The 20,177-nt window shown below is 41.3% G+C and overlaps 1 protein-coding gene across 1 annotated transcript in view; it reads right to left on the bottom strand.

Annotated features, from left to right (window-relative positions):
• TPP2 (tripeptidyl peptidase 2) overlaps window positions 1–18,408 on the bottom strand; it is a 75,204-nt gene extending 56,796 nt beyond the window's left edge. Inside the window, 9 exon segments of the mRNA XM_030568117.1 lie at window positions 733–860; window positions 1,426–1,502; window positions 3,097–3,251; window positions 4,590–4,753; window positions 5,581–5,705; window positions 7,521–7,625; window positions 7,902–7,997; window positions 9,668–9,796; window positions 18,203–18,408. Coding sequence (XP_030423977.1) covers window positions 733–860; window positions 1,426–1,502; window positions 3,097–3,251; window positions 4,590–4,753; window positions 5,581–5,705; window positions 7,521–7,625; window positions 7,902–7,997; window positions 9,668–9,796; window positions 18,203–18,364 — 1,141 coding nt within the window. The 5' untranslated portion in view covers window positions 18,365–18,408.
• Window positions 18,409–20,177: the final 1,769 nt, after the last annotated feature.

Here is a 20,177-nt window from a genome sequence, read left to right as displayed (position 1 = left end):
TTCATTAGGAAAGGAAAGAGGCAGCATATCAGGGTATCTGACCAAACTCTAGAAACAGTGTTTTTTCCCCAGTCGAAATGTATCTTCTGAGTCTAAGATATTTTATGAGAGATAAATTGGGGTCAAACTTAGTAAAATGTAGTTTGTAGAAACAGCTAATAGCAAGATGATCAATGAATGGCATGGGTGAATCAGTCTTTTTTTAAATACAGACAATTACACTTATGAAGCATTTAAGACAAGTTTGACTATTTGCAAGGCTTGCCTTCTACAGTTTATTAAAAATCAAAACAAATTGCCTAGCAGCCTCCTGTATTTTCTGCATAGTTAGCAGCCAGGTGGTATTAGTAGTAAATATTGTTCAATTTCACCCCAAGGAGGAGGAAGAGGCTCCTCTGTTTACAGTACAAATGTACTACACATTCAGACTAGACAGCAGGCTTCTGAACTTTTAACAAAAAAATCTCAGTTACCACACATGTACCTAAAGAAATACATCAAGAACGTGGCTCCATTTAAGACAGTTGCCCTTGGGGACACACAAAAGATTTTACAATCCTGTAATCTTAATTTGTTTGCTTTGATAAATACAAGATATTTACAAGGTCTTATCTTAATCGCTTAATGTAAGTATATAATGTAAAAGATCAGCTATTTATATATTTTCTAAACTGTATGGATTTCTCTCCTTTTTTAAAATTTTATTTATTTTTTAAAAAGACAACTACTTACCTATTACACTAGATGTAGTTCCACCTGGACATCCCACTGTAGAAAGGCAAGGACCATTATTCCCTGCACTTGAAACATAGATTACGTTGTGTTTCCATACAGCTTCATTAATTACTTCACAAATTCTCCTAAAATAAATACAGAAAACATCATTTAAGCAACAAAATATTTTCTTCCTCCTTCTCAGTATCCAGAATGCAATTCAGGCAATGTTGAAATCAACTGCAAAGCTCCCACTGATTGATGAGGCCAGGATTTCATACCCTACCTTTGTTTTTGATCATAGTTGAGTAATGTTCAGCCTATCTGCCAGACCTGAAAGGATGGCAACTGAGTAGAGGGTTGGGAGTGACCCCTGAACAATTTTAAAAGGAAATTAATTAATTAGCAAGATTAAAATCTATTCTTGAGGAAAGATTCTGTAGTAATCCACACATTGCAAAGGGATTACTACAATATTTTTTTTTCCAGAAAGAGTATTGCAGCATACTACAAAATATTGACAATTTCAGTAGGCTCACTTAATCCATAGATCAAGTTCAGCAATTTGAGATGTACTGTAGCATTTTATATCAACGAATTATTAGCGTCTAGATTTACTCCTGTTGACAGTGTCACTACACAAATGCAACAATTTTTAACACCAGTGTTCTTCAGTATTAAACCTGGTTATGGTAAACATAGTATACTCACCCAGAATTTGGCCAGTGTGTTGCTTCTCCATAGCTGTAGTTGACAAGATCACACTTGTATTTCATTGCTTCTATCATCTATTAAAGATTAAGTTAAAAAAGTTTACTGCTAAAAACCTTAGAGATGGCAAATAACACCATTTATATAAATGAAACCATCATAAGACTATTTATAACACTGATGAATGAAGGTTGATGTAGATTCTGATGAATATTCATATTTTTGTTAAAAGGCAGATTTGTTTCACTTCCAGCTTGTCTCTACTAAAAATAGTTTTCCCTTGTAGCCAATAAATGTTGCACAAAGTCCAAGCTTTGCATAGTTGAACTATCAAATTATTCTCGTAAGTTATATAGTTAAGAGAATGTGAGTAGATAGGACACTAGGGATCATTAGTTCTTGGCCACTGTATGCTGGGTAATCAGTACTGCCCAGTCTTCTTTTGCTGTGCAATCTAATCAAAACCCAGTGCAGCGGCCCTTCATTCCAGTGTCTTGTTATGCTGGTCATATGGAGGTAGTTCTACAGATCACACATATGATTGGGGTTTTTTTAATTCCTTTTGGATGGAAAAAGTTTACATCCACCTTCTTTTCCTTTCTCCTTCTCGTCTACAGATATCTAGAGTTCTGTGAGAGAAAATAATGGAGGTCCAGTGCCTTTGCTGCTGAAACGGAATAATGTCCAATTCTCTCTGAACAGCAGTTGTTGGATGCATCTCATTTCTCTCCTGGGTTTGTTTGGTTGTCTAGTGTACCAGTAATTCCATATACCAGTGCTATATGAAGCAAAGAATGTTAAATAGTACACAAATTATCCCATGTTAGAATCTTCTCCAGTTTTTCATTGTACCAGACTGAAAAAAACAGTATGCACTTCATACAACACAAAATATATATTGTGTATTAAAAAATAATTTGTCTTATGAGAGGCTTGTAAAGTATTCTCTATTTTCACTAAAGAGTTTGGCACCTCAAGACCTATAAAGCACCGGAATGGCATTAACAGGCTGGTATCCTGCTAAAAGCAATAGCCTACACAGCAAAACAAAGCCACATTACCAAAAATACCCAACGCGTTGGACTTATCCCTGAGATATTTGTGAAGTGGGATACAGAATGTTGGGCTAGATATCCCATTGGACTGTTTTCATAGGATAATCCCTACATCAACTGTGCCATGCAGTATTTTTTTCATGAGGTAAATATAATCTTATACCTCAGCGCCTGAAACTTCATATCCTCTCATTTTCTAGCCAGTAAAAATGTCCCATTTCACTTTTTTTGGTTTCATTTCTTACTAAACTTCTCCTTTGATTTTTTCCAAGTCTAGGAAGCAACAACTGATCAAACTGAGTAATGCCCTTTCCTGACAGGCAAGTTACTTTTATGAGTAATTTTTAAGTTATGATTAAAATATTGTCTCCACTTCAGAATGATGTGAAAAACATCTGTCAAAGTTACATATTGAACAACTAAGTATCATCTGTTTTAGGAGTTAAGCTTTTCTGGAGGCAACGCTGATGATAAATTTAGCAATACAGTTTTCCACAAATCTCTCAAATTACACTTTACTTTCTCTCCTAGCTATTGAGAAGATATACTTACACATTCACGGTCCTGATGTCAAGCAGCTTAACTTAATTAGCTATTAATTCGGCAAAACACTTACAGCTCTTATTAGGCCAGTGCCAGTTTCCATTGTGCTTAGTCTTGTATCACCAATCTTGATTGCAAGAATCTGAGCTCCAGGAGCCACACCATTTCGTTCTGGCTCTTCCGGAAAATATCCAGCAGCAATACTAGCTACGTGTGTCCCATGTGCTCCTGAATAAATTAAACAAAAAGCATACTATTGCATGTACTGAATGCAACATCCTAGCAGAAACCTCAGTTATGCCAATTTAATATGCTATAATCCAATTAATTTTCATTTACTGAGCAATTTATACCATTAAAAAAAGCTAAGGGCTTATGTCGAAAGCTAACACCATATGGAATTCAGATTCTTCAGAAGTGTCCTTACTAATTAATTTTGACATTCATCTATTCTTTAAAATCTTGATTATCAATTGTCATTGCCAATTTTGTTTGTACCTTTCCCTGTTGCTTTACATTTTAGAAAGCAAGAAATTATAAAATTAAATTGTATATGATATTTATATAAACTGCACAAAAATGGGATAAGAGTAGATGAAGCTGTAATTATAGTGGTATAGTTGTCTTTTCACAAGGCATAATGAAGGCTAAGTTTATATTATATATATATATATATATATTATATATATATATATATATATATAAAAAACACACACACACACTTTCATTTCGAAGCTGCCCTCCATTGGTAAGCATTCTTTAATCATGCAAGCTGCAGGGGAAAGCAATTAAATTTAGTCACTCTCTATTTAAAGTCATGCGGAAGCAATTAAGTTTAATAGCCTGATATTCTTCTCCCTTGTACCAGTGAGACTCAAGAATAACTCCACTGAAGTCAATCATGTTTACTTGTAAGAAGCCTGCATTAGCAAAAAGAGTATCAGGACTGCAGTGCATAGAACACAAGCAGGAAACCATCTACTCATTTATTTTAGCTATTTCTATGCCTCTTGGGAGCTTTTAGTGGGGCACCATAGATAATGATCTGTGCATTTATACCATACTCACAAATGTGGCATTTAACTGTCTGATCAGAAAGCTGTACCCTAAAGGTGGAACTATGCATTTAAGAAAAGACACATAGCTGCTTGGGTGCTAACTGCAATTTTCAGTATTTTGATTTTTGACAATAGCAGTTTTATAAAATTCAAAATAAGATACCTCACACCAGCAGTAACTTTTTTTTTTAAAAAAGCATTTATAATTCATTAATTATCAAAAATGGCAAGAGCATATGTTTTCAAATTAATTTTACAAAGCCTCAACCTGATTTAAACAATTATTTTTAACCAACATTTTAACTGCCTTGATTTAAATGGCTCCTCCCCGCCCCCCCATAGTGCAGTCCAATATGGAAGTTTAACCAGTCACAGAGACACTTACATTTTGACTCAAATGCACCATGAAAATGAAACCTACTTTATTTTATGAAACAGTGGCATCACCTCGTTTCCTTGTTGAGATACCTAAAACAGATTTCATTTGCAATTGATTAAAACAAATTACCTCCACTGGTCACAATAGAAAGCAGGTTCCCCTCATCATAAATGTTCACAGAGTAATTCAACATTTCTGAGGTGCCAAAAGATCCATATTCTTGTCTCTCTCTGTAGGTTCCCAACACAGTGCACTTAGTGAAGTCACCGCATTCACTTGAATCAATACAGGCTCTGTTGATACAGAAGAGTATAAAATGATCCAGATCAATCTACAGTAAGAACCCCTGACTTGTTCTTTCCAATATAAAATGACCACAGAGTTTGTAGATCGCTTTAAGTTGTCTAGTTTTTTGTAAGTGATAATAGTCAAAATTTTCAAACCCAAATACCAAAGTCAGGCTCCTAACTCAATACATAGAGGCATATAAGTAAGAGTAGCTTGACTGTGGGAAGGGGCAACATCCTATCAACTTCAATGAGCTTTGTGGTTGCTTAGCAACTCAAGGGGGGAAAAAAGGGGAAAAAAAGATGACATGCCACTTTTATTCAAATACCTTAACACTGACTTAAAAGTCTAATTTTAGCTACAGATTTTAGAACACTGTCCACAGCTTTATGTATTTAACTACTTATTGTAAAATTCACCATCCACAAAAAAAACATGACTTCAGAAATGTGAAGTTATAACACTAGCTAATAACTACTGGCAAAATGTTTGACTATTTGGCTAAATCATGACAAAAATACTAAACACAAGACTCTTCTAGATCCCTCTCAGCCCTAAACCTTCAACAGGACGCTGCTCAGGCTCAGGAGTCCGCACTAACAAGTCCTGATGCAGGATCAGGACCTACATTCCTAAACCTGAAATCCTGCTAAAGGTGGCAATTCTTTTTACAACATCCTTTTAGTAAAAACTTCATTACATAAACGTTTTTACAAGGTGATCATCAATAACTACTACCTGTATTTTACAGCAATGCAGAATACAGTTTGAACCAATATTTAAAGCATGTAAAATTCAAACATTTTAGTTAGACGCAAAAGCAAGAGTTTACCTCCAGGTCTCACCATCATGCCATACTAAGCAATCATATACAGGGCCAGGATCATTGTATTTTTTTTCCAAAGAATTCAACAGTTCTACTTGACTCTGAAATTCTTCCTTCATTAGTTTAGTTGTCTAAAAAAACAAACAAAAAAAAAAACAAACAAACTTAGAATATATCATTTTTTCATACTTTTAGCAATACACATAGAAGCAAGTTGTGCAATTAACTGCTTTCCTAATAAAAAAATCCGTATGACCTGATGTGTCTGGAAAAGTTCCCAACATGTTTATGTATAATGTGCTACCTAAGCATTAAAAAAACAAACATCAAGTTACTCATCTGTCATGATTTTCAGATATTGTTGTAGAGATTCTTTATAAAGTTTCCTATGCAGAAGTGATTAAGTACTGTAGAGTTTATAGAAAAATGCTAGTATCAATTTATAGATTAAACAAAACAATCTCTAATCAAATAGATATTTATGGCTCTTTAACAAGGATACCCTTTTCTATTTAAGTTACTTTTTATGTAAGCAATGTTAAAATACATATGTTCTAACATATTATACATTTAGATTCTGTCTGTATTATATTTAACTAAATTTTAAAATATTTTTGGCATACATCAAGACCAGTAAACCAGCGGTTGCTACAAAAGTAACAGTGACCTACAGTATGCATAAAATTTGCTGCATGGTTCACATTCTTTGCTCTACTCATCAATTACTAGAAGTTAATACTGGATGTAAAGTTATAATTCCTCCCAACTTCTGTCACCTGCAATCTTCAGAGGAAGTACAGGAATTCTTAATTAAGACAGAAGGTTAGGACAGTAAGAGGGAGCAATAACTCTGCATTAACTCTACTTAGAAAGCAGGATCTATCACCATTTCACATGACAGAAGAGAAAGGATATGTTTTATTATTTTGTAGTTCTCTAGTAATCAGTTCAATTACTGATAAGTCTCTCTTTCATCTTTTTCCTCTGCCTCTCTCCTGAATAAAGTTGTAACTAATACTATTCTTCAATAGGTCTCCATAACACTTGCAAATATGTCGGTATGCTCAGTTTTGCTTTACACTAGTGTGTTCTTCTGAAGTAGCCAGAGTTTCCATTGTTGAGAAAATTATACGTCTTGGTTGGGTGCCAAAATAGAACAGAAATGAAAAGAGGAGGTAGGAATGATCAGCAGTAACTATTTCCTACATTTTACAGAAATCCAGGATGTGTGGGTACAGCCCAAAAACCCAATCAACAACTGGTTAGCCTCCTTCAAGACCTATCAGCCTTAGTAGGATCTTACAGATTTAGCACAAATTTGAAACATGAGAGATGCTACATGACTTGATACACTCCTTAAGAAGTAATAAATGCCCACCATGGAAGGTATAAACAAGTAACATTTGAAAATTTAAGATGTGTGGTCTTCAACAATGACTACCAATGCTTCTGCAAATGAATACAATAAGCATTTTATCCTAGGTCCTTTATTCATAATATTTCTGATTCCTGTATTCTTAAGACACAGTGGCCTGAAGATATACGGACTGATGGACTTAATATGCAGAGGACTTGAGTGCCTTAAGGGGCTGATAGCACTTAGCTTTATTGCCCTGCCCTTCAACTGAGATGATAGAGAATTTAAATGAAAGCTACTGTAACAGATCACTGACTTCAGAGGAGAGACAATGTGATCTAAAGACAATGGAACCTTTTCACTAAAAACCAAAAGGAATTTGATATAATGAAGATAATATTCAAGACTAAATAAGCGTTCATGTATGCATTCTATATCCTGATTTCAGAACAAGATGCAGTGACATTCACTCAATTTATCTGCTAAAATAACCTGGTCTCTCATTTTCTAAATTATCAAACAGAGCTTTTTTAAAATCTCTTAAGCAAGTGATTTCTGTATAAAAAGTTATTCAAAAAAAAATACAAACTTGCGAGGGAGAGTTATGAACTGCATCAAACTCATCTAGTTTCCTACAAGCTTCTGCTAGTAGAAGCCTGTGAACAGGATCCCATTGTTTTTCCTTGCGTTCTTTCTGTAATACAAAAAAGCCAAACAAAAAAACCTCAATATGTTAGTTTGTGTAAGAGACATTTGTACCTTTTATGAACACTATATCTTTTAAATCATTTGACACTGATTTGGGGCACGATAACTATAGCACAAAAAAAAAACACCTTGTTATATCAGCAAAGAATGAAAAGAAAAATCTACTCTATATCAAATTTACAAACCATAGTTTTCTAACAAAACCAAAAAAGCAGAATTAAAATATTATAATATGAATACAAAATGAAAGTAAAAAAATTACCTGAATCCTCTCCTTAAGAGCTTTTGGATAGAAATCATAGGCATTTTTTATACCAATGTGATATTTGCCTGAAGGATTTACCCAATTTGTTGGAATCTAGAAAACAGATAAAATTCAGAAATAGAAATATTTCTTGCTCTCAACAGGCATTGCGCACTAGATGTTGAAGTTCTCTCTCTCTCTCTAACACATGGCTAAGCAGATTTATAACGGTTCAGTTTGTAAAGGCCAGTGGTTCAAGTCCAGACCTAGAGAACAGTGAATACCAACTTCTGAGAGATGAGGTGGCAGCCTCAGTCCAGTTCCTAGTGAAATGACATCACAGCAGCCAGCGCTATAAAACAGAGTATCAGAAGGGCCAGATATGATAACGATATGGAGAATGAACAACCCCTTCGCAGAACTCATCCCTCTACCTCTAAGAAACTCTGCCTAAAGCAGATGCTTTTTGTCATTTAAAAAAAAAAATCAGTATAATAAGCAGGTCTGCTTACCATGGTAAGTGGTAGCAAACAGCACAAGGAAAAAAATTCAACTTAATCTCCTGTTGCTCTTTGACTCTTAAGCCTGGTCTACACTGCGGGGGGGGGATCAATCTAAGATACACAACTTCAGCTATGAGAATAGAGTAGCTGAAGTCTATGTATCTTAGATCAACTTACAATCAATCACTTACGTCACCTTCTCGCGGCGCGGGATCGACAGCCGCCGCTCCCCCATCAACTTTGCTTCTGCCTCTCGCCGAGTTGGAGTACAGCAGTCGATGGGAGAGCGATCGATTATCACGTCGACACTACACGCGATAAATCGATCCCCAATAGATCGATCGCTACCTGCCGATCCAGCGGGTAGTGTAGACATACCCTTAGTGAATCAAGCTCACTGGCCCTATAGCTATAAGATCATGAGGGCAGAGGCCAACAGCCTCACATACTGGGGGAAAGCTAATGGGATAAGGATTCCATGTACAATCATGAAAAGACAAAGCACAGGATGTACCAAGGGGTTGACAGAATCAGATAAGTTCCAACCTCTCCTACTAACTGCCCCTCTACAAGGCTATCCATCTGGCAACAACAGCAACAGTCCCAGACATCTGAGACCATTGTTAAGATTTTATCATCTAAACCATCTGCCTTCCAGAAAAATCATTCTCAGACCTCCCAGATGCTGTTAATATTGAGGCAATGGGATGGCTGTAAACAGAATTCCCTCCCTGTTCCTCCCCCACAGCTCCAAGACTCCTCAGTGACCTGTTGGCATTGATTATATCGGTCTTAATTATGTCAATTTTTAATATGATAGTTCTGCCTTCATTTTACACAGCTGGTCTTCACTAATGCCAATATTTTTCATGCAATTCCAAACTGGCATCTATGATCATTCTAAAATTTTTGAGAAGTAGTTTTTTCTGAACCAGCCTTCGAAAACCAAGCAAGAAACCTTGGATTTGTCAAAGTGAATTTTAAGTTATTATGTTTATTAAAGTAGTGTCTCTGGGGTAAATATGTGGCTGGTCTCAATGTGTTCAACACCCCATATCAGGCAATCCCTACCCCAAAGAATTTACAGTCTAAATAGATAAGCCAGACAAAGGATAGGGGAAGGGATATAACATACAATTAGATTATACAGTGTGACAATCTAGTATAGGATTTCACTAGAAGGGAATAATTTACACAGACAGAAAAGGAAAAAGAGGAGAGGTGCCATTAAATTTGACAACAGAAAAAAAAACACGACAGCAACAATACAGAAATGCTTACCTTCAGAGTTCTTCCAGAAAGACCTACAATTTCTCCATCTTTGGGTTCTACTATGGTGGAAGTGTTTACATCACCACTACCTGTTGTATCAATTATGTCAATTATTTTGGGTTTCCCGTCCGTGGTAATCTGAAAACATAAGAAAATGATTATCTGAGATTAATATGTGGGTGTTAGTTACATTTTTAAAACAAACACCCAAGAAACTATACAAACTATGAACTTTTAAATTTATAATAAGCATAATCATAAAAAAAAAAATCTACCCCAGCATCCAGGAGCCCCTACCATATCATTAGCTACCTCCACAAACAAAACAGTTTTATATTATTTTTAATGTTACAATAGCATGGGACCACCGCTATAATTAAGGTTGCATCATGACATCTGTTTAGAAATGGACCTTAGTCCTCTAAAATCAACATGCTTGGGGCAAAGTCTACATTACAAAATTAATTTGACCTAAGTTACTTCAACATACAGCTACTGCAGTAATTAAATCGCTTTTGCGTCTCCCCACTATGTTCCTTGTATTGGCAGAGTATGTGTCATCACTACTAGCATTTGCGCCAATGCAAAGAGCAGTGCACTGTAGGTAGCTACCCTCCTGTCCAACTTGCCACCATCTGGCACAGGGTGTTTTGTGAAGGGTTTGCACTGCTTCATGTGGGCAAACGAGTCAAGCAGGAGTGACTGGGAACATGATTTCTGTGTCTCATGATATAGTTTTCTCCATCCCATAATTTTATCTACATCCTATAACGTTTTGCACCTCTTTTCTAAAGCCCTGCAAACCCACGCGTCAACAGTCTGTGTGAGAAGTGTGGATACTGCACAGCTCTGCCCTATTGCAGTGAACATTGTGAGCACAGAGTGCCTGATCCTACAGTATTTGCAGAGCCACAAGCAGAGACACGGGGAACATGATGATTCCATGGAGGCTAGATTGCTGTGAGACATAGAAAGAAACAATTCAAAGTTGTTGGTGGCATTCATGTGGAGCAGCTGCAGACCATGGAGTGCCAATTCTGGGCCCAAGAAACAAGCATCGATTGGTGGGATCGCATTATTATGCGGGTATGGGATGACGAGCGGTGGCTGCAGAACTTTTGGATGCACAAAGCCATATTCCTGGATGTGTGCACGGAGCTCGTCACAGCCATCCAGTGCAGCGACATGGAAATAAGATCTGCAGATAGTGGAGAAACAAGCGGCAATCGCTACATGGAAGCCTGTAATACCAGATTGCTACTAATCAGTCAGGAATCATTTTGGAGTTGGGAAATCCACCATGAGGTTGCTGTAATGCAAATGCTCAGGGCCATGAATCACATTTTGCCACTGTGACTCTGGGCAATGTGCAGGACACAGTGGATGGTTTTGCAACAATGGAGGTCCTGAACTGAAGTGGGGTAATAGATGGCATACATCTCTCTATTTTGGCCACTGGACCACCTTGTCACAAAGTGCATCAACAGAAAGGGCTACTTTTCTATGTTATTGCAAATGCTGATGGATCACCAGCGACATTTTACCATCACCATGGGTTGGTCAGGGAAGGTGCACGATGCATGCATCTTTAAGAACACAGGCCTGTTCACAAAGCTGCAAGCCGTGACTCTCTTTCCAGGCCAGAGGATTGCCACTGGGGATGTTGAAATGCAGTCATCCTGGAAGACCCAGTCTGACCCTCGCTCCCAGAACTCATGAATCTGTACACCAGCCACCTCGACAGCAGCAAGAAGCAGTTCAGTTACAAGTTCAGCAAATGCAGAATGACAACTGAACACGCCTTTGGCTGTTTGAAAGGATACTAGTGCTGCCTACTCATGAGATTAGACCTCAGTTTAAAAAAAAAAAATCCCAATGATTACAGCTGCCTGCTGTGTGCTTCATAATATCTGTGAAGTAAAGGGGGGGGAGTTTTCCACCTCAGTGGAGGCAGAATGGCTCTCTGCTGATTTTGAGCAACCACATACAAGGACTATAGGAGCTCAATGGGGAGCTATATGGCTCAGGAAAGCTTTGAAAGACCATTTTAATAGAGAGTCACATTAACGTATGTCGCTGTAGTGTGCTCTGCCTGGCATTATTTTTTTGCATCCTGGTATGAAGCTTGTAAGGAGTGCTGTGTGTGTATTAATAGAACGTTGCAAATGCACCAATTGCTATTATCTGTGAACAATGTCAGCCCCAGCCTGCATATATTGGGAATAAAGATGAATTAAGTTTCCATAAACAGGTTTTTATTTCAAACCTATTTTAACGCATATTTATAACTGAATGAAACTTTATAAATATGGGGAAAAGAACAGTCATACACATATACCAACCGTGTCTCTCAGGTCAGCGTATGTGTGGCTGCTTGTTCTCTCCCCCTGGGTGGAGTGGTAGGGGGCAGTGCAGCAGCCCTTGCTGCCAAGTGAATTGGGGGGTGTGGGGTCGTTGTACAGCGATCCTGGAATGCAGTTCTCTATGGGCTGCAGACAGAAGCAAGCATAGGTCTGCTGAACCTGAAGATCAACAAGAGTCTCCAGCATGTCTGTTTGCCACTTCAGAAGTGCTACCATCTCCTGCAGCACATCTCTCTCCGTTTCCTGTGCTCTTCTTCTCTCCACTCTATCTTTGTCCATTCTGTCCATCAGGGTGATCCTCCAAGACTAGTGCTTGGTATCTGAAGCACCAGAGAGGCTTGCAGGATCTCTTGGAACAGGTCATCCAACATCCCCTTCCTTCTCCTCCTCAAGTGGCTGAGCCGCTCCACTGGTATGGATGGAGAGACCCTCAAGGCCACATTTCCATCTGCAAAAGATACAATAGTGCCTCTGTGCATTGTGAGTGTAGTCCCAAGATAAATGGAAACTTGGTATACTGAACTCACGCCCCTTGATCCGCACAAGTTGCAAGCATGACAGTCTCACTTGTCCTTGAGGTTCATAGAGCACGGTGGCAGTCTCGGCCACGGTGAATAGGGCCTGGGGATGAGTTGGGACAATAAGAAGGGGATAGCTCACGCTCATGAGTATACACATACAGGACAACTGAATTGAATGCAGGCACCATTTTCCAGAGGTGGTGATGATTTTAGCTGATATTTCACTTGTGATAGTAATGGAAGCTGAAAGGGAATAGCTCCTGCAGGCATCCGGCTGCACACTGGGTCTGTATGCTGCTAGCCTGTGTACTGCAATGGAGCTTGCTGAAGTAACTGCTGAGTGGCATGACAAACTGTCCAACCGCAGAAGAAGTAGTAAGGCAGCCCTCACCAGACCTTTTGGCACAGCACTGCAAACTACCTTCAGGAAAGTCTCCTCGAGATCTCTATGGAGGATTCACGGGACATCCCGGTGCATCCCTGATCTACAGTGCCCCCTCTGCCTAACTGTATAGGGAAATGAGAAGCAGACAGCAACTCTACCTCTACTGGTTGTTTCACTATCTCCTCTAGCATAAGTAAAAAAGAGTAAATGAATAGATGTGTCCCGGCAATATCAACCCAGACTCCATATTTACCAGAGATCCCTTCCCCGTGCATTAGGCTCACCCATGCTGGACTGCAGGTACTGGCTCGACTGTCCAGGAATCAAAAACAGGTCCTGGCTTGCTGTGCCATTGGATCCCCCAGTCACCTGTTCCCCATACTCCTCCTCCTCTTCATCACTTCATAAAAGAAGCCTGTGATTCTTGCTCTCCCAAAGTATTCACAGGACTTTTGGGGGTAGTGGTGGGGTCTCCGCTGAGGATGGCATGCAGCTCTTCATAAAAACGGCACGTATCCAGCTCTGAACTAGAGCAACTGTTAGCCCACCTTGCCTTCTGGTATGCCTGCTGCAGCTTCTTGGCTTTCACGCAGCATCTCTCTCGTGGACCTTCTCTTCCATGCCCCAGGAGATCTGCTTGTAGATATCAACATTTATACAGCTCAGTCGGAGCTGTTCCTGCATACCCTCTTCTCTCCACAGACCCCGGAGATCCACCACCTCTTGCATACTCCAGGAAGGAGCGCATCTGCAACATGTATCTGGCACAGTCACCCGGGCAGTCACTAGGTGAGCTCTCCATGCCGAGCAGACAGGAAATGGAATTTGAAAAGTTCACAAGATTTAGAGCAGAGGGGCATATACCTGCGTACCTGGTCACTGGGCAGCAGAGCTCAAAACAGTGACCAGAGCGGTCAAGGTGAGGCATTGCAGGACATCTCCTGGAGGCTATAAAGACATCGTAAATAATGCAGTGCAGCGTCTACATAGGTGTGATCCTGGAAAACATATACAGAGAAAGGACAGGAATGAGAAAGAGGGAGCAGAAACAAAGCAGTGAGGAAGTGGGTTAGACTGGTTGCTCAGTGGCAGCGCATAGTTCAATACCCAGCTTGGGTTTCTTCCACTGATTCCAGAAGAAATTGGGAGTACCACCATGCTGTCTTCAGTTATCTTAAGCTAAGCTCTTTGGAACAACAACTCTTTCATAAAGTGCTAACACCTGTTCTGCTGTACAAATACTATGGAAGGAGGGTATTTTTTTCAGGTGGGTGGGAAGATTCACTGGTTGGGAAGAGCATATCTTAACTTAGAATTCATCTCAAGCTTAAATGAAGAACCAGTATCATTGGACTTAGAAAGTCACCACATCCAGACCTCCTCAATAAGGAGAGTTCTTGCGTAGCCTGCTGTTAAGGAGAAAGTAAGGAAAATAAGGAGATAGTAGAAGACCTCAAGAGAAGGGGCAAGCCTGAAACGAACGAAAGATGCCACAGCTGCTACAGAATCCAGCTGGAATTGATCTACAAAGTATGATGGTCACCTGACAAACTGAGTTTACCGAGTTTGTCTTTTTGCCCAAAGTTATAAGAATGAAAAAAAAAAGTTTAGCAAAACTGTACATTGCATTAAAACCACATCTTTGCTTAAACTGACCCTTACAGGCTCAATCTATATGCCAGCCATGTTCTATGGCAGCTGTGACACTGCCAGTTTAGCATACCCTGGAAAATCGCAGAGTAAGAGCTGGCAATCTATGGTGTCAGGAGACTGTAGGAGGCAGAAAAAGAAAGATAAGTGTAAAGTCACTTGTGCACAGATGCCCTCACATTATATGAAACACACAGGAAAACATTAGTCCATGTTATTCTTCCTTCTGACACCATGGCACTTCACCATCTGAAGAATGGTAGGAAAGCAACCCACCATTCTCCTACAGACAATGCAACTAATATGGGTAAGATTGGCAGGGCTTAGAAGAAAAATAACGTAGTCACATATGGCTGTTCCACACACATTCTAAAGTTGATCCCTAAAAATTTTAAGGCAAGAATACAATATCTATACCCACAATCCTGCAATGTGAAGCTTGTGGTTGATACCCTTTGACTTCAATAGTACTCCGAACAGGCACAGGGTTCCTCACTATGAATCCAGTTGAAGGATCTGGATCTGGGACTTAAATTAATTCACAGTCCCTTTGCAGCTGCCAAACAAACAGGAAGATGGCCATGCATATATCATGCCTCAAAAGACTATGGTTGAATATTTATGTCGATTGCATAAAAATTTATGTTTCAGAGTCTCTCAGGTTAATGAAAATCTATGAAGAGAATAGACAGGATATCGACTCTTGTCTGACAGATGATAAAACATTTTGAAGAGGTGTGCCGATGAATTTCTCCAAATACTGAAGCTAATAGCAATGACATGGATTCTGTACAGAGGAATCCATGTTCAACTGCTGAAGTGCGGAAGATTATAAAAATGTTTACTGAAGTTCTATTACATAATGGCAAAAATGTGTTCCAAGAGTTATGAGTAGGCTTTAACGGCACCATTTTCTAGCATTTGTGAATGATCCTTATAGGTACAAATTTACACTTACAATAGAAGAACCAACAGTTGCTCTTGAATAGGTAGAAGAGGTTTATGCTGGAAATAGATTTCCACCTATAGCAAATCAACTAGAAGCCAAGTCAAGTTTTCCAGTGAATACTAAAAACGTAAAGGCTATTCACAGATGAAATTGCAAAAAAAACATTCTACAAGAAAACAAGGATGAGAATATAAGCCATGCTTATTTCCTCCACAAAAGGGAGTTATGGTGCAACAGATGGCCAGTACAGGAATTTGAGTAGCAATAGTCTTGTGGCACTTAGGGAGAGCTTCACCTGCCAGGAGGAATGTGTAACCCACACTTACAGTGTGGCGCTCTGACCTCTGGTTGAGGAATGACAGTATTTAAGAGAAAGTATAATTTTTGAGCTAATAGATCTGGGTCTTTCAGCTCACGCAGCAAAGACTCAGTTTCAAATCCAGAGGTCCTAGGTTCAAGGCCCACTGCCCATGACCCAGCTAGAGGATTCACGCTACTTTCATGCTCAAGTAACATCTCAAGTATCAACTACTATGCCTTCTTCTGCTGGAATCAACTGAGCATTTTCTTTGAATGCACCAGGACAAATAAAGGTTAGAAACAACAAGGCAACACCTGGGGCTTCAGAACTAGTTTTTAAATGAAGTATTTTAATTCTGAAAGCAATCTCAGTGAGTCTGAATTGAATTTTAAGACTCAGTGGCAACTGACTTTTTTTTTTTAAATGGACTGCAATTATATTTTAAATACTGCATTATGAAATTTATATTGAGATAATAATGTTTGGGAATTCACATGTGTAAAATGAAGTTCCCCAAATTTGGTCTACGTTATTTTAATTGAATTATAAACAACTTTTCAGCATTATAAGAGAAATAATTTTGCTGCATGACAACAAAGATTTCTATGCCATTTTGGATTTATAAGAGAAAACAAAAATACAAATTTATTATTTGATATTTTGTGCTTTGCCTACAGCAGTTTGATAAAATTCAAATAAAATAACCTATCAGTGGTGGCACTGAAGAGTTTATAAAAACACATTAATAGTGTTGTTCATTTTATATTTAAACCTAAAATTGCAACAGCACAAATCTTCAAATTAGGTTGAGGCTTGGTAAAACTGTTTTAAATAAATTATTTTTACCTCAACCAATTTAACTGGTTTAAATGAGGGCTACGGATCTAGATCAATTATTCATATTGCTCCTCCTTCAGGAAGGTCCTGCAGGAAATGGGAGCAGAGGTGTATAAGCATCAACTGTGAGAACCAGAATGTACTGAGAATCTATAAATGGGTTGTGGTGTTATATGGAGCGTTATATGTTTAAAAAAAAACAACAACCGCGGCTGGCTAGGTTCTTGTCAATCCATCAGGCATTTTATTACACAGTAAATAAGTAGAAACTAATTGTTCTCGCCAAATATAATTACTTTGGAAAAAGCAATACATTTATGTTGTGACAATTAAACCCTTGGTTATTTTACAGCACCTGAAAGTGTTCAGGTCACTTTACAAAACAAATTGCAAGCTCTTTGGAGCAGAGATTATGTCTTTCAACTAACTTGAAAGAAGACAAGCAAAAGGTAACAAACAATATGCAGAGAATGAGGTGGGGAACAAGTTTATGGAGTTACCCAATTTAAGCATTTGTACATCTTGAGGTCTCAATCAGTTTTTTTTTTTCATGCGCTCAATAATAAAAAACAATTCATGGCAGAAGTGTGTACTAATGAGGAATCTGAATGAGGGCGGTGACTTGGTGGATAAGAACAGGTAATATATTCCGTACATAGGGCTGGGATAGTGGAGGGGACACAGATTGTCCTGGGACCATCAGACTAACAGGACATCAAAACTAGCATCAGCAGCAAGAGTGGGAGGCATCACTATGAGACAGGTCAGGGAGGTAGGCACTGCTACATAGAGCACTCAATGAAAAGACAAGAAATTTGAACTCGGTGCAATGAAGAAGGGCTGCCAGTAGAGAATTAAAAGTGAAGAACAGAACCATATTTCAGATCAACTAGTGAAAAATTTAGTGGTCTCATTTTGGGTAAATAGGAGTGGGAGGAAAGTGGAAATCAGAAGTGCTGCTGGCCATGCTGGACACCGCAGTGTGCGGCGCACTACAAAACTCCAAGCTAAGCACCTCTCCTGAGCGCCCATATAGCACCGAGCAAAACCCCAGCAAGCATCGCCAAGGACTCAAATCTGGCTCTCTCGGGGGATGGGGCGCACGTTTGCCGCACAAGTTAAACAACATCCTTTCCCTCCACTCTGGTGTCAGAGAGGCCGCGGCCCCCGTCAGCCTGCGCCTGTTTCCCCTCTGCGTGTCTCTCACTCCGGCCCCTCCAGCCTACCCGAGCCACCAACCCCGGAATCCGGCAAGTGCCGCGCCGCCTCACGCCGCTCGCCCTGCAGCTGCCCCGACTTCCTACCCTTCCTCCTCCGCCCGGCGGGTTACAACGCCCTGCCGGGGAGCCGCTCAGCCCGACCAGCCCGGCCCCGGGGGGGGGCCCCAGCCGACAGGCGCAGCCCGCCCCCGTTGCGCGCTGACTCCCTCCCACGCTGCGAGACACTCAGGAGACTGGGGCGGCCCCCGGATGCGGGGTCGGACCCAGCTCGCTGCTTCCGCGGACCAGGCCCAGGAGCCCCCGCAGCCCCGCGGGTACCTGCATGCCGGGCGCGCCGGGATCCACGCCGGTGTCCAGCACGGCCAGCAGCACCCCGCGCCCGTCGTACTCCGGGTAGCGGCCCAGGAAGGAGGCGGCGCCGGTCTCTTTCTTGGGCAAGAGCCCGTGGAAGGGGAACGGCTCCTCCGCGGCGGCCGCCATGACGCCAAGGGACAGAGCGACGGGACCGACCAGCCCCCGGCTGCGGCGCCTGGGACGCACCAATGGACGGGCAGCAAGCGGCCGAGGGGCGGGAAGGCGCATGCGTCCACCCAGCCAATGGTCGGGCGGCATGCCCGCGCCTTCTAGAGCGCCACGGCGCATAGGCTACACCAGCCAATAGGACGGCGAAACGCACTTACGCGCGCGCCGGAGCTAGGGGGCGAATGCGTCTAACCATCCAATAAGACAACAGGACAGGGACCTTCACGCGCCGGAACTCGCGCTCCGTTTGGTTCCGAATCGGCCAGTCTTAAAGAAACAGGCACCTATTTCCGTCTCTGTCCCACCCCGGCCACCGACCCACTGGTCAATATCACAGCTTCCTCCCCGTGCGGCCCCTTTAACGGCTCTGCAGGGAGAAGGTTCCACGGGCCCCTCAGGCTGCGATGTCATCCTCACAGCCGGGGCCCGGCTCAGGCCGGGAACGGCCCCGGCCAGCGACCCTGCTGCAGTCACCGAGCTGGGGAGGGGCCCGAAGCGCAGGCGCTGGGCCGGGCAAAGATGCGCTCGCCGCAGCTGGCACAATCCTGACCAAACCGCGCCCGCTGCAGCCACCGCCAGGGACATGTTCCGACATGGTGCGTGCAGAGCACAGCAGGTGCCGGGCCCCTTGTGCCCAGTGGCACCAGGCCTCGGTGCCGCTCTCCGTGCACAGCGCACAGCCCCTGCACACAGGTAGTTAAGTCCAAAGCAACAAAGTGATAGATGAAATTCAGTGTTGATAAATGCAAAGTAAGGCACATTGGAAAACACAGTCACAACAATATATACATAACAATGGGGTCTATGGTTGCCAAGACCACTCAAGCAAGAGATCTCGGAGAGATCACGGATAGTTCTCTGAAAACATCTGCTCAGTGTGCAATGGTAGCAAAAACCGTAGCAGCCTGGTAGGAACTGTTTAAAAAGGAATAGACCAGGGGTCGGCAACCTCTGGCACGTGGCTCGCCAGTGTAAGCACCTTGGCCGGCCAGGCCAGTTTGTTTACCTGCTGTGTCTGCAGGTTCGGCCGATCGCGGCTCCCACTGGCTGCGGTTCACCGCTCCAAGCCAAAAGGGGGCTGCGGGAAGCGGCGCAGGCGAGGGGTGTGCTGGCTGCAGCTTCCCACAGCCTCCACTGGCCTGGAGAGGTGAACCGCGTCCAGTAGGAGCCGCATCAGCCGAACCTGTGGATGTGGCAGTAAACAAACTGGTCCAGCCGGCCAGGGTGCTTACCCTGGCGAGCCGCGTGCCAGAGGTTGCTGATTCCTGATCTTGCTTCTGCCTTTCAGAGCAGTGCATTAACTGTATTAATTGGAGAAATCCTTTTTCACTGTAGGAAGCATCTACAGCAGGGGTAGGCAACCTATGGCACACACGCAGAAGGCTAATTTTCAGTGACACTCACACTGCCCTGTCCTGGCCACCAGTCTGGGGGGCTCTGCATTTTATTTTAATTTTAAATGAAGCTTCTTAAACATTTTAAAAACCTTATTTACTTTACATACAACAATAGTTTAGTTATTTATTAGAGACTTACAGAAAGAGACCTAAAAATGTTAAAATGTATTACTGGCACACGAAACCTTAAAGTAGAGTGAATAAATGAAGACTCGGCACACCACTTCTGAAAGGTTGACGACCTCTGATTTACAGTACTGAAGAGTTCCTTTTACATATAATGTTATTTTCTCTGTCACGCTATAGAACCTTAGTTTCTCATTTTGTGTTCTATCATTTTCTTCCAAAATGAACGGATCATCAACTACTTGCAA

The sequence above is a fragment of the Gopherus evgoodei genome, chromosome 1 (genome assembly GCF_007399415.2).
Source record: "Gopherus evgoodei ecotype Sinaloan lineage chromosome 1, rGopEvg1_v1.p, whole genome shotgun sequence".
In the NCBI taxonomy this organism is placed as follows: domain Eukaryota; kingdom Metazoa; phylum Chordata; order Testudines; family Testudinidae; genus Gopherus; species Gopherus evgoodei.
The sequence above is the reverse complement of the archived record's forward strand: the minus strand, read 5'-3'. Positions and strand labels throughout refer to the sequence as shown.